The 15,893-nt window shown below is 41.9% G+C and overlaps 1 protein-coding gene across 1 annotated transcript in view; it reads right to left on the reverse strand.

Moving 5' to 3' along the window:
• Positions 1-1,549: 1,549 nt before the first annotated feature.
• PPP1CC (protein phosphatase 1 catalytic subunit gamma) overlaps positions 1,550-15,893 on the reverse strand; it is a 36,127-nt gene continuing 21,783 nt past the window's right edge. The window contains exons 2-7 of the mRNA XM_089676734.1: positions 11,545-11,676; positions 9,046-9,276; positions 7,218-7,322; positions 5,986-6,209; positions 5,154-5,288; positions 1,550-2,534 (exon numbers count right to left, since the gene is read on the reverse strand). Coding sequence (XP_089532860.1) covers positions 2,445-2,534; positions 5,154-5,288; positions 5,986-6,209; positions 7,218-7,322; positions 9,046-9,276; positions 11,545-11,676 — 917 coding nt within the window. The 3' untranslated portion in view covers positions 1,550-2,444. The remainder of the gene's footprint in view (positions 2,535-5,153; positions 5,289-5,985; positions 6,210-7,217; positions 7,323-9,045; positions 9,277-11,544; positions 11,677-15,893) is intronic.

A 15,893-nucleotide genomic window follows, 5' to 3' on the forward strand; every position in this document is an offset into this window, starting at 1 on the left:
CATCAAAGCATCAAGTTATCCAAACAGTAGGTACAACCAAGTAAATACCGTATTTGCCGGCGTATAAGACAACTTTTTACCCCTTAAAAATCTTCTCAAAAGTCGGGGGTCGTCTTATACGCCGGTATAACATGACATGACACTTTTTAGGGGGGCGGCGCGGTGCCGCCGCCGCCCCCCCCCTTCCCCTAACGGAAGGGACACTAAGTACAGGGGCTATTTCTTACCTGGTTCCGGTCCCACGACGATCCGGTCCAGGAAGCGCGACTGCGCCTTCAGTTCGGCCACTGGAGTTCGCGCGGCTGCTCGGCTCCGCCTCCTCACCAGCGATTGGCCGCCAGAACTGTAGCTCAGGAAATGCACACAGGCGGCCAATCACCGGCGAGAGGGTGGAGCCGAGCGGCCGCGCGAAAATCGAGTGCAGGACCAGCAGGTAAGTGGTCAGTGTAGAGGTGCTGCTGCAACCACATATGCTGGCTGCAGCAGCACCATACGAGAACAGGGTCAGCAAGTGTCAGTGGGAGGAATAGTGCCCCATCATTGGTGTCACTGATACCAATGATGGGGCACTATTCCTCCCGCTGATACCTATGATGGGGCACTATTCCTCCCACTGACACCAACGATGGGGCACTATTCCTCCCCCCCACTGACACCAACGATGGGGCACTATTCCCCCCCCCCCACTGACACCAACGATGGGGCACTATTCCCCCCCCCCACTGACACCAATGATGGGGCACTATTCCTCCCGCTGATACCTATGATGGGGCACTATTCCTCCCACTGACACCAACGATGGGGCACTATTCCCCCCCCCCCCACTGACACCAACGATGGGGCACTATTCCCCCCCCCCCCACTGACACCAACGATGGGGCACTATTCCCCCCCCCCACTGACACCAATGATGGGGCACTATTCCACCCCCACTGACACCAATGATGGGGCACTATTCCTCCCCCCCACTGACACCAATGATGGGGCACTATTCCTCCCCCCCACTGACACCAACGATGGGGCACTATTCCCCCCCCCACTGACACCAACGATGGGGCACTATTCCACCCCCCACTGACACCAACGATGGGGCACCATTCCTCCCACTGACACCAACGATGGGGCATCATTCCTCCCACTGACACCAACGATGGGGCACCATTCCTCCCACTGACACCAATGTTGGGACACTATTCCTCCTACTGACACCAATGATGGGGCACCATTCCCCCCACTGATACTAATGATGGGGCACTATTCCCCCCACTGATACCGATGATGGGGCACTATTCCTCCCACTGGTGTGCACTGGAAGAGGGGTAGTCTTATACGGCGAGTATAGCCCAAACACTACATTTTAGCAGGAAAAGTAGGGGGGTCGTCTTATACGCCGGCAAATACGGTACATATGTTGCAAAATTCTGAGACACAAAGCTGGTCATAACAATCTGCCCTTCTAGTTAATATTCAGGCACACTTTCCCATACCTTGGATGACAACTGACAAACAGACTTGCATCCAGTAACAAGAAAAATAAATATACTGTACATATGGCTCAAACAAGTTTCTTTATTAGGAAATAAAAAAGGCTGGTAAACATTTAAAGTGACAACTTTGGCATGTCCCAGATCTGGTATCTCGTTAGTGGTAATTATGCCTCTCAGGACAAAAATATAAGTATGTAATGCCATAAGGAAGTGCATTGGTATGTCTAGATAAGCATTCTTCCTTTATTACCATGCAAATACTACAGACGCAAATCCAACTTCATTGCTGTGGAAGACATGAGCAATACACCGATACAGATGCAAGTTTCAGGAAATGGAACACAACAGTTAAAATAATGGCTTTAATTTCAGTTAAAGAATACAGTACAGAAAAAAAATATGCTTTACTTAAAATGTACATCAAACCAGTGATGCTGGTAAAGTCAAGGGGGATCTTTCTAAGTATTGATAATGGCTATACATGTGTGGACCTGATGGTAAAAGAAAATCCCTTTAAAAAAAAAACAAAAAAAAACATAACAAAAAGTTCACAGTGGTTTGTATAAACAGGATGCAAATTATAGCTGTGACATTCCTAGTCTGACCAGCCCGTGAGTGCCATCTTTAAGTACTAAAGTAGTAAACAAGCATTTACAAATAATGTGAATTGTACAAAGCTACATGAATAATGAAGATAAAGATCGGAGTGTACAGTAACAGGCATAAAAAAGGAAACCATATTGAAGCAACAGAAGAAGTTTGAATTTCAGATTGAAAAGGAAAGAACAGAAAATAGTAAGCGTTGTAGCAAATACATTTCTTTAAAAGAAAAAGCAAAAATTTAAAAAAATGAGCCACCAACATCTAAATGGATGAACAGACCAGTACAAGTTACACAATTTAAAATAAAAAAGTGATTATATACTATAATACAAGTCCAAGCAGGCCCAGAGACCCTCATTTTTTCGCCTGTTTTGTGATCATGCCTCGTGGTGGCGTTACTGGTCGGCTTGCATTGGGCTTCTTTTTCTCTGCAGGTTTTAAAATCTGAGAAAAAAAAAAAAAGACAAAAGCAACATTTAACCACTGAACATAAAAAATGGGAACTGAAATAAACTGGAGCTATAAAATGCATATATTTTTGCAAAGACTACCATTTTTCAATGAGTTTCCAAAATCAAGGCACAAAACTGATGGGAAAGTATTCATTAGATCACAAGATTACACAAAAGCAGCAGGCACATGCAAATTGTGAGGCAGAAGGAACATATTTTAGTGAGCCTATACTAAAGATGTTGTAAACCCTTACAGTGGACATAAAAAGTCTACACACCCGTTAAAATATCAGGTTTCTGTGATGGAAAAAAAAATTCAGAACTTTTCCACCTTTAATGTGACCTATAAACTGTACAATTGAAAAACAAAAAATTTTAGAGGGGGGAGGGGGGGAGCAAACAAAAAACTAAAATAATGTGGTTGCACAAGTGTGCACACCCTCTTATAACTGGGGATATAGCCATGTTCAGAATTAAGCAATCATGTTAAATAGGAGTCAGTACACACCTGCCATCATTTAAAGTGCCTCTGATTAATCCAAAATAAAGTTCAGCTGTTCTAGTAGGTCTTCCCTGACATTTTCTTAGTTGCATCCTACAGCAAAAGCCATGGTTCGCAGAGAGCTTCCAAAGCATCAGAGGGATCTCATTGTTAAAAAGGTATCAGTCAGGAGAAGGGAACAAAAGAATTTCCAAGGCATTAGATATACCATGGAAAACAGTGTAGACAGTCATCATCAAGTGGAGAAAATATGGCGCAACAGTGACATTACCAAGAACTGGACGTCCCTCCAAAATTGATGACAAGAAAACTGGTCTGGGAGGCTGCTAAGAGGCCTACAGCAACATTAAAGGAGCTACAAGAATATCTGGCAAGTACTGTGTGTGGTACCTGTGACAATTTCTCATATTCTTTGTATGTCTGGGCTATGGGGTAGAGTGGCAAGACTGAAGCCTTTTTTTTAAAGAAAAGCATCCAAAAGCATGTGGGAAAATGTGTTATGGTCGGATGAAACCAAAAGGTTGAACTTTTTGGCTATAATTCCAAAAGATATGTTTGGCGCAAAAAGACAAACACTGCACATCACCAAAAGAACACCATACCCACAGTGAAGCATGGTACTGGCAGCATCGTGCTTTGGGGCTGTTTTTCTTCAGTTGGAACTTAGTCAAGGTAGAGGGAATTATGAACAGTTCCAAATAGTCAATATTGGCACAAAACCTTCAGGCTTTTGCTAGAAAGCTGAACATGAAGAGGAACTTAATCTGGATAGATATATGCTTTGGATGGTTGTCACGCTGAAAGATGAAGGTATGGCTTCATCAGAAGATCAGTTTTGGAATGGCCCAGCCTGAGTCCAGACCTAAATCCGATCAAAAATCTGAGGGGTGATCCGAAGAGGGCTGTGCACAGGAGATTTCCTTGCAATGACAGATATGGAGTGTTTTTGCAAATATTCCCAAGTCACGATATGCCATGCTGATAAGACTCATACCCAAAAAGACTGAATGCTGTAATAAAATATAATAAAAAAGGTGCTAAAAAAAAAAAAAAAAAAAAAAAAAAAAAAAAAAAAAGTATATTAGTTAAAGGGTGTGCACACTTAAACTAAAATATGGTTGCATATATATTTTTTACTTCCCTCCACCTAAAAGATTTCAGTTTGTTCAACAGAGTTGTACAGTTTATGGGTTACATTAAGAGGTGGAAAAATCTGAAATAATTTCTCTTTATGGAAACATAACATTTTAAAAAGGGGTGTGTAGACTTTTTACATCTACTGTACATATACCCAGTGAAGTGACAATCCTCAGGTGATCACAAAACAAATAGCCCTACATAGGTTGGTTCTGTTTATCTGCAGCCTTCACAGCATTCTAAAAAACAGATGAAAAGCCATTTGTCAGCTTCCCACAGAACATAACCCAATCTGATGAAGGAGCACTGAAGCAACAATGACTTAGTCTACAAGTGTTTTCTGGAAAAGTTACAAAAATTGCAACAGCCAAAATTGTTATTCTCCAGGGCTGATTATATTTGCTGATGTTCATACAACTGCCCCAGACATGAAGTGGTTAAATTTGCACGTGTTAAGAAGCAACATTAATATATAAAACGAAACCACCAGGATGCAGAACTTCAGTGTGGTGTTTTTTGCAGTTTCAGATTCCTGATCATCCTATGGTTCTATCTGCCAGCTCTTAGATCGCTATAAGAGCCATAAGGCCTGCTGGAAGAACCATGGCATGCAGTGTATCACTAGGCATCAGATTTCTATCCCACTGGATGCTTCTAAACTCATTTTTGTAGGCAGGGCTTTTTATAGGAAAATAGGGATGCCATCCCAAGCATAAGAAAGATTAAAAGTATAACTTTTGCATTTTCAGTTCATGCTACAGAGCTGAATGCCTGTGTAGTGAAACTGATGGATGTAAAAAAACATTTCAAAATATTCATGTCAGCTGCAACACCCCCTTATTTCCCTATATAAACTCTCATGACCCCCTCCAAGCACAACCAACACTCCATAGAAGATGCCTCTTACAAATGAGGGAGCCATTGTGTGCACCCCAAAAAGAAGGTTTTGGCAGGAAATTGTTTAAAACATACCTGGAAAGAGCACATTAATGTTTCATCTACACTCATCATTGCTCCTGCATTGTCAAACTCTCCACAGTAGTTTGGGGCTGAGAAAAGTGTTACCAACTGCCGCTTGGCAAAAAATTCATATCCATCTTCAACCACCTGCAAAAACAAAAAAAAGCTATAAAAGAATTTTTTTTTTACAAATTTACAAAATGATCCATGTGAAGAAAAATTCAGCAAACAGATCTGAATCTGTTAACCCTAAAGCATAACTGATCAGACAATATTGTTGGGGGAAGGGGGGGGGTTAGGCAAACCCATTTGTAGTGGTCAATCACTGCAACCTTGTTTAGTAACACAATTGAAGGGATACTTTGGTTCTTTCAGTTTAGCTTCTTAAAAATCGAACCCCCCCCCCACACACATTGTATGGTGCCTTCACCTCCTGAAGACGCCGCCAGGTGAAACCGTACGTAGACACGTAATCCCGTCACTTCTGGGTTCTACATGATGTCACGTCCGGCTAGCTAACACTAGGCATGGAATGCACGCCAGCGAACCTTACAGAGACATGTCTCCATATTGGCTGTACAGATTGTATGGTGCCTGTAGCCCAGCACCAATGTGAGCATTATGAACCATAAGTCCCTCTGCATTGCACAGTTTGCGATCTGGGCTTGCTGACCCGCCATCCCAGAGTAACCCACCAGGGGAAAAAAAAAAATATATATATATAGGAAGACCACCCCAAAATCCCTTGCAATTGCAACTATAAACTGCTTTTTTGTTAATCTTGAAAATTTTAACATTTAGCCTTACATTCTCTGATCTGAATACACAGAAATAAAGGTTGTACCTGATGAGCTCGACAAATGAGATCCAGATCATGTTTGTGAAGGAACTTTGCCACAACTTCTGCCCCAAAAGTAAACGATACACCTCGGTCATTTTCACCCCAGCCTAACACATCTTTGTCAGGGTCAGACCAAAGCAAGTCACAGAGAAGACCCTGGTCTGGAACATCAGTAGGACGCATGATTCTCCTGATTTGTTCCATTGATTGAAGGTCAGGTGATAAACCTACAGTATACAAACACATACGTTAGTCTCCCTACCCCCCAAATATACATATAAAAACTCTATAATCCAGCACAACAGTCAACATTCACACAATTGTTGGCAAAAGTCTGATAGTTAACCTGAAGCGCTAGAGAGAGAAGAGAAAAAAAAAAAAAAAAAAAAGGGTCACTGTCAAGACTGGTATAGATATTTGTGGTTTCTCAGTAATATTTGCCTTGTGTTTTAGAAGTTTACTGTTAATGTCCTGTCAGTGGCAATGATATGCATTTGTGGGGCTATATCCTGTAGATAAGGCAGCTCTCTAGTAAATGAGGAATGCTTGCAAAAATATGAGGGCTGGACAGATCTCTGCAATACTTCAGGTTCTACAGGCGATGCATGTGGCATTTACTGGATACATTAGGACCAGTGTTTCTCAACCTTTTTTCAGTCAAAGCACCCTTAAAAATTATGGACAGTCTCAAGGCACCCCATTCTAAAAACTGTTAAACTATTCTAATAGCTTTATATAACAGCAACATACACATGTGAGACACCCAAATGTTAAAAGGGGATTTATTCTTCCAAAGCAAGTACACTTTTGCACACTGGTACCGAGTAGTATTCCAGCGTTTCTCTTCTCCCTCAGTGAGCGAATGTGACCCCAACACTGATGGAGAGGGGCAGGGGGAGGGGCAAACTAGGATACCGTGCAGGCAGCTGACACATTCTCATCAACTGATGTCATTGGTTGTTAGGACACCAGCAGCTAGAAGGCCATAATGGTGCACAACAAAAAACTGTGGCTTTGTGTAACTAAAAAATCAGGCTTGTTCCACCCGCTGGTTTGTATACAAGTTTTGGCCAATTTCTAGACACTTTGCCCAAGCCACCCCTGTAGAAACCTCAAGGCACCCTGTTTGAGAAAGGCCAGATTTATGCCAACTGCAGTAAAGGAAAAAAAAAAAAATTCTTCTAAGAGCTTTGGTACGAATTACAGACCACCAATTAGACCCTTATTTAATTTACCTCCATGACAGCAAAAAATCTTCTCATCTACTATGGCAGCTATTGGCAAGCAATTGAAGCAGTCTGTAAAGGTTTTCCACAATTTAATGTTATACCTTCTTTTACCTGTAAAACAAAAAAAAACATTTTTAATCTGTTGCCAAGAGCAGCAAACAATTCCAAGACTTCCCAGCGATTCCACATTCAAGGTACTCTGCCCCTGTACCAAGATGTTACTTTAGAAGAGCCCCAATGTTCTAGGGGTTTTAAAAAAAAAAAATAAAAAACACCTACCATGTTTTTGCAAATGCTCTTTAGTAGTGTCAAGAGCTTGGGCATTTGTTTAAAAAAATGGCAAGAATATTCTTGCCAATGAAATGACTCCATGTTTTCCATTTAAAATGCACCTCTTGAAACGCACACATGAGGTTTTCTGCCTCCACCTGTAATCACCAATGTGTGTTAACACATAGGCTAACATGGAGTGGTGTTTAGAGGGAAAACAAAACACAAAAATGCCTGCAAAACAGACATGACACCTTAAATATATATTTAGTCTGATTACATCTGTTCTGTCAAACAAACCACAGGCCGCACAAAAGCAGCTTTGCACAAATCTGATGTCAAGTAACCAGTTTGCCAAAAGTTTAAGTTTTGTTTTTATGGATATCAAATGAAGCACATTCCTCTTGACAAGTTAAAAACTACCTGCTGGTCTTTAAAATTGACCTGTTTTCTGAATAAATATCACTTCACCTTAAGGCTCCAGTTACACTAAGGCAAAGAGTGCTCAGTGCTTTACCGGTCCCACAGCTGCCCACTCCCAACTGGGGGAGTGTGTTGCGCAGTTCAGAGAACTACATGGCTCCACTTTATTTTGTACAAACTATCTGAAAAATTACATAGTGAGTAGAACATAAAAAGGAAGTTCCGTTGCTCCTCTTTTTTGGGGAGCAGGTACCCACTCCCACTGGAATCTGCTAGACAATCCCAAGGCAAGTTCCCCCCTCCCTGCTCACAACCTCCTAGGACACATCACAGTTGCAGAGACCCGTCACTTGGAAAAGAGCACACCATATAACAAAGTCTACCATAAAGAACCATGCTGTGCATATCTGCACAACATGGCAGTTGTCTCAGGGGCCTGCAGTGGATTTAGTTCTTGGGGAGCCTGTAAAACATTGCGACTGCACTCAGATCACAGGTGCAAACTCAGGCTCAGCAGAGCTACACTGTATCTGTACCCAGTATGGTATCAATGAACTACCTAGGAGCGCTCATCCAGGCCTTGTAGTGCACTGAAAACTACAAGCCATCAGCCGCAATGGCCAACAGTAGTTCTCATTAACAGCTCTCTGAATGAATGACATGGCTGGGTAGGCAGAGCCCAGCACAGCTACATTTTTAATTGTGACAGCAGGTGCAGGAAGAATATCCCCCTACCATTGTGAACGGCTTATTTAGTAAAAAGGTGACAATTTTATGAAAGCTGAACTTATCCTTTGGGATACAATTACAGAAATTCATAGAAGAGTTACAGCTTTACTGCATGACAGCCCTATACAAGATATCTAAGAAATTCAGCAAATATATTGGCAGATACACCCACCCCAGCCTTAGTGGCCACTTTACGCCTATTAAAAGTAAAAGCGGGAAATGGGGGGTAGAGTGTTTATGTTACACTCCTCCCTCCAATTCCAGACTAGATTCCTAGCAGCCTGCACATTACTTCACAAGAAGGGGAGAGGAGCTGCAAGTATTGCAGAAAAAAAATGCCCGGGTTTGGCAGGATCAACAGGTAAGCAAATAAGCATAAAGGATATAGTAACTAAGGATAAAATGTACTTACATTCATCATAAAAGCCATAGATTCTGTTAATGCTAGCACACTCATGATTTCCTCGAAGAAGAAAGAAATTCTCTGGATATTTTATTTTGTATGCCAGAAGTAGACAAATAGTTTCCAAGGACTGTTTCCCTCGATCCACATAATCTCCGAGAAACAAGTAGTTGCTTTCTGGGGGAAATCCACCATATTCAAAGAGACGTAGCAGATCATAATATTGTCCATGAATATCACCTGCAAAGATGAAAAATGTTAGAATAAGCCATGTTGGCCTAAGATGCAAGAGAATAGCTTAAAAGGCTAGGAAGAAAATTTTATATATATATATATATATTTTTTTTTTTCACAGGTAAATAAACCCAAGTCAAAACACAGCAGACCGCTTACAACATGGGTGTATGGCTGATTAAGCAACAGTAGCAAAGCACAGCATACATAAAGTACTTTTACCAAAATCTCCCACAAAAACAGGCATCCTCACTTTAGTACTGCAAGATAGCTAACGAGACTTGTTTTTCTTTTTTTGTTTAAAACAAAAAAAAGGAAACCATGGCAACAGTTTCCAACAGAAAATGGTTTGTGGCAGACCACTTTAATCACTTTTCTAGTTTGACTACTCCTCAGGCAGTACAGAGACTATGTCATTTTTCTTCCTGCAGTCCAGTATCTGAGGAACCCCTCCTGTGAAACTATTGTGTCTCCCAGCAGGGGGGGGGTGCAGGGAGCTGCCAGTGCCAGGAGAACAGATTGCTAGTGGCTACAGTGTGAGGTTTTTACCAATAGAGAAAACTAACCAAACCCATGCAGTCATGTGAATGAAGCCTTGTAAACGCTTTGTATGCAGTAAGATAAAAACCTTCTGCATGCAGCTCTGCCCACTAGCTGCATGTGCTCACTGAGTGAAAATTTTCCCAGCAGGTCCATTCACAAGATGGGTGATCAATTATAGACTTCCCATGAACAGCCATAGATTGGTTGAAAATCTGCCAGTTCCTGCTGAACTGGCCAAATTTCAATGTATGGCCAGCTTTAGCCTTTGAAGAGTATAAAATGTCTGCACCCTAGCACTATTTCCAAGTTTAACTACTTTGCCCTCCTGAGGATTTACCCCCCTTAATGACCAGGCCTCTTTTTGCTACTCGGCGCTGCACTAATTCAACTGATAATTGTGCGGTCATGCAATGCTGCACCCAAACAAAATTTACGTCCTTTTTTCACACAAAATAGAGCTTTCCTTCGGTGGTATTTGATCACCTGTGCACTTTTTATTTTTCACGCTATAAACAAAAAAGCCCAAAAATTTTTAAGAAAAACGACATTTACTTTCAGCTATAAAAAATATATAGTAAACTCAAAGTTAGTTATAAATTTAGGCCAAATTGTATTCTGTTACATGTTTTTGGTAAAAAAAAAAAAAAAAATCCCAATAAGTATATTGATTGCTTTGTGTGAAAGTTATAGCGTCTACAAAACTATGGTATAGATACTGTAATTTACGCCATTTTTTTGCTATACAGCGCTGAGCTAGTTTAACGGACAATTGCGCGGTCATGCAATACGGTACATAAATTTCATTTATGTCCTTTTTTCTTACAAATAGAGCTTTCTTTCGGTGGTATTTGATAGTCTGCATTTATTTTTGGCGCTATAAAAAAGGCTGACAATTTTGAGGAAAAAAAATATTTTGGACTTTTTGCTATAAAACATGTCCAGTATAAAAAAAAAAAAAATTTAAAAATCAAATTGTCATAAATTTCAGCCAAAATGTATTCTGCTGCATGTCTTTACTAAAAAAAACCCAATACGTGTAAATTAATTGGTTTACGTGAAAGTTATAGCGTTTACAAATGGCGGTAAAGATACTGGGATTTTTAATTTTTTTATACTAATGGCGACATTCTGGACACTGGGGGGGAATGGGGAGAACTGACTTGAGGTCCCTGACATCCCCAGTGACACCAATACAGTGATCAGTGCAAAAAAAACAAAAAAAACACACACATTGACACTGTACTAATGGCACTGGGGAGGAAGGGGTTAACTTTTATTTACTGAAAGGGTTAACTGTGAGGGGAGTGTTTTACTAGGGGTAGGGGTGTATACTGCTGATCTGGAGAGATCCGGCTCAGCATGTCAGGAGCTGACAGGGGAGTGACAGAAAGCAGAGCTACTGCAGCCCTGCTCTGTCAGTGATTGCCGCTAATCGGCGGGACACAGCCGGTAAGGACTGGCTGTGACCCGGCGACTGACATCCGCAGCCGTGATTGGCGGAACAGGTAGGGCGGTGGCGCGCCTCGCGTGCCCCGTTTTGCAAACATGTTTTAAAACGTGGTTTTGCCCAGCCGTGCCGCCCTGCCAATGTATTTCTACAGTGGCTGGGTGGCATGTGGTTAAGTAATCTGACTTTGTGGTAAAAATTCTTAAGACTTTTCCTCTTAACTAAAGCGTAACAATCATTGTGTAAATTAGCTTTTTAAAACACACTAAAAGACATATTCTTACCACAAATTTTAAGAGGTGCTTCAAGTTCCAATAAAATTGGCTGGCTAAGAAAGATTTCTCGAGACTTCAGACATAATCCTCTAATTTCATTCTCTTGAAGTTGAACATTTTTTCCAGGCTTCGATCCTCTTACTAGAAGAAAAAAAAACAAACAAACAAAAAAAAACACCTTAGTTGAAAACCAAACATGGACCACAATACAGAAACTATACATTACATGTCACAGGTAAATTCACACCTGAACACATACAAAACAGCTGTTGAATCAGACAAAATTAGAAGGTCATCTTCAGAAGCTATATAGTCTAAAAACCTGTTTAGCTTCTCTTCTGCTTAGAGCACCTAATCCGCCTTCATGTCCTGTGCCACAATCTTTTCTACAGCCAACAGGAGCTGGCTGCCTCTATGGGTTGGCTGCAAAAACCCAGGGAACAGCTGCATACTGGGTTCTCTGCTTACGTAGGAAGCTAGGTGTTGTCTAGGTTCTTGCAGTAGGCCCCTGATAAATTACAGGGCATCTGAAGCAGACTGCCATAAAGTCTCCCGGGATGTGTGATGCAAGCATTCACACCTGGGCTAGAAGGCACTGTCAGAAAAAAAAAAAAAAAAAAAAAAAACTTCACTCAAAAAAATTCAGATGTTTAGGCACTCAGGTTTCTCCCTTGTTTGTATTGGTATGACACAAATAAGTAGAGGGAAAAAAAAAATCCAAATCTGGCACTTTCCATGCAAAACTCCAAACATGGACTAGGCAAAATTGGCACTCAATTTAATATTTGGTAGAACACCCCTTGGAAAAAAAACTGAAATCAATCTCTTCCTGTAACCAATGAGTTTTTTAAACCTCTCTACTGGAATTTTGGACCACTCTTCTTTTGTCAACTGCTCCAGGTCTCTCAGATTGGAAGGGCTCCTTTTCCCAACTGCTGTTTTGAGATCTCTCACCAGGTACTCTATGGGATTGAGATACTGGGCAGTTCAGTACTCTCCAGCACTTTGTCTTAAATCATTTCTGGGTGCTTTTTGATATGCGCTTTGGGTCATTGTACAGCAGTAAAACCCATGACCTCTGACGGAGAGCCAATTTTGACACTGGGCCCTACATTGCACCCCAGAATTATTTGGTAGTCCTCAGATTTCATAATGCTATGTACATGGTCAATCATCCAGCGCCTGAAGCAGCAAAGCAATCCCAAAACCATTCACCTCCAGCATGTTTGACTGTAGAGACTTTTCTTTAAAGGCCTCATTGCATTTTCTGACAAATTCTTTGCTGCTCTCTTCTCCATGTGGCACATGAACAGAAAGGTTGTCACTTTTCACCATTTTAACTGGTTACTGGTGTAATTTCTATATTGTCAGCACCTGTTAATTGATAGTTTAATTACAAGAGCATCAAACTTAGAACGCAATTCTTTCCTACAATTTTGAGAAGGTGCCAATAATTTTATGCAGTCCAAGTTTTGCGTGGAATGTGGCAGATTTGGCTTCTTGCTGCATACTAATACAAACAAAAGAAAGAAACCTGATAATGACTAAGAATTTTTAAAATTGCAACAACTTTTCTGTGCAAAGTGGTGCATTATCAAGGGGTGTGGGAAAAAACAAAAACAAAAACCCACACACTACTTGTCCAGGGACTTAAATCTGTGTCCCAATTTACGTCTCTCATGACAATCTACTTGTCCTGATTTAAAGAAAAATCAATTTTAACCAAAACCGTATTTAAAATCAGAGGTGATATTAGGAATGTCTGGGACTTTAAATGTTTAACCACTTGCCTACCGGGCACTTGTACCCCCTTCCTTACCAGGCCAATTTTCAGCTTTCAGCGCTGCCGCACTTTGACAATTGCGCGGTCATGCAACATTGTACCCATATGAAATTTTGATCATTTTTTTCTCACAAATAGAGCTTTCTTTTGGTGGTATTTAATCGCCACTGGGCGCTTTACTTTTTGCGCTATAAATTAAAAAATTGCAAAAAAATTTGAGAAAAAAAAAAAAAGTTTGTTTCTTTTATAAAATTTTTCAAACAGGTATTTTTTCTCCTTCACTGATGTGCGTTGATGAGGCAGCACTGTTGGGCACTGATAGGCAGCACTAATGAGGTGGCACTGATAGGCGACACTAATGGGTACTGATAGATGGCACTGACTGGTGGTACTGGTGGGCGGGCACAGGTGTGACACTGCTGGGCACAGGTGGGTGCACTGCTGGGCACAGGTGGGCGGAGCTTGTGGGTGGCACTGCTGGGCACCGATCATCAGGGCACTGATCAGTGGCCCTGCTGATCGGTGCCGATCCCCGCTCTGACAACTGCCGGTTCTCGGCAGTACTTTCCTCACGATCTGACAGCGTGAGGAAAGTGCAGCCGAGAACCGGCACTTGCATTTCCCTGGGATCAGCGTGTCATTGGACACCGCTGATCACGTGGTAAAAGGCCGGTATGATCGGCCTTTTACCACATCTCGTGATCAGCTGTGTCCGCGCCCCAGCGCGTTCGGGGGGGACGTCATATGACGTCCACCCAGAACTGGCCGGCCGCAGTGAAGCCGTCATTCGGCTATCTGCGGTCGGCAACTAGTTAAGTCACCATAGAGCCCCTTTATTTAAATTTTTTTTTTTTCTTCCAACATTGCTCTGTGTCCTCCCCTCCCTGCCTGTCTCCAGCACCGCACCTGGGAACTAGCAGGAAGGGGAGAGACTGCGCAGTGTAATGAGCACTGATTGGGTACTAGTCAGGGAGGGGGAGTGTCGGGCTTATCTTTGTTGGCAAAGCCATTTTTGCGAATAAAATAGTAGTTCCAATTTATGTTGCAAAATATTATTGCATAGGTCTAGGGAACGTAAAATTTCAGGGGAACCAGTCATTGGGTGCTATACAAATGCAACATCCCTGAATTATCTGACAGATGGGTGCCAATACTTTTGGCCATGACTATGTATATCTATTGCACACTGATCAGCCATAACATTATGACCACTGACCGATAAAGTGAACACTGATTATTTTGTTACAATGGCATCTGAAAGTGGGTGGGATATATTAGGCAGCAAACAGGTTGAAGTTAAATTTGCTGAAAGAAAAAAAAAAAAAAAAAAAAAAAAAAAAAGCCAAACTCACGACAAATTTAAAAAAGGAGCTGCGCTACTTTCACCATAGTCAAAATTGTAATGACTAGATGGTTGGCCAGAGCAACTCCCAAACTGCAGCTCTAGTGGGATGTTCCCAGTCTGCGTTGGTCAGGACTGACCAAAAGTGGGTCCAGGAAGGAAAACTGGCAACAGGTCATGGGCAGCCAAAGCTCACTGATGCCTGCAGGGAGTGAAGACTGGCTCAAATTTCGTAAGTTGACGCAGGATTCGACAGAAAGGTGTTAAAACACAGCACAGCGCAGTTTGTAGTGCATGGGACTCTAGCCGCAGATCAGACAGGGTGCCTATGCTGACCCATGTCCACAGCCAAAAGTGCCTACAATGGGCGATCAGTTATGTTCTTTCCCTGTTTAATTTGTTCCTCCTCCAAAAAGGAAGAGAAAAGGGTAGGGGCTAGGTCTGAGTCTTCCAATCCCAACATTATTACAGGTGAAAGGATATATTTAACTGCACCTGTAGTCAAACAGCATTTCAGAAGTAGTAACAAGTGCCTATATGTGGAAACACAATTGGTTCTAGGTGCCAAAATAGCAGGATATCAGCCTAGGATGAATGTTTAAAGAAGCTAAAACACTCCTAGCCATTTCAGGAAAGAATGCCATTGAGCTGCAGTTTTACAGTTCTCCAACCAGCCACCAAAACAAGAACATGCAACTGCTCAGATGTACACATGCCACGGCCACCATGCCTGACGACAAATTATACCTTGTTGCATTCCGTGGAGATTACTGCTACTGAAAGCAACCCACTGATGTTAATGGGGCCGTGATGATAGAAGTTAAAGCTTTAGCAGGTCCATGTCCACTTCCGATCGCCTAGGCGGTTCGTGCGGGTACCTGCCAAATTGGGTTCCCACTCCCCCAAGGTGCCAACTCCTCACAGGTAACAGGGGACCAGTCCTTATAGCAGGACTTCCCATGCAGGTAACAAACAGGGACTGTAAGCTTACAAGACCATACCTGACAAGTAATGTGTAATCACATACTGTACATAAAGGGCACACAAAAGACTGCTCACATACTCATTCTTCTGGTCGGAGGTTTTCTTTTCAACAGTGAAAAAGAAAAAATTGCCTTAATAGTTCAAGGCATAATTTGTAATGTGTGCCTCTATAGCAGCCTCTTACAACCTTTTCAAATACAGAGGAACCTTTGACATGACTTTTTGGTCTCTGGGAACCCCTGCTAAAAA

Source organism: Staurois parvus, unplaced genomic scaffold, assembly GCF_062004578.1.
Source record: "Staurois parvus isolate SC_StPar_1 unplaced genomic scaffold, SC_StPar_1.0 ptg000014l, whole genome shotgun sequence".
Lineage (NCBI taxonomy): Eukaryota > Metazoa > Chordata > Amphibia > Anura > Ranidae > Staurois > Staurois parvus.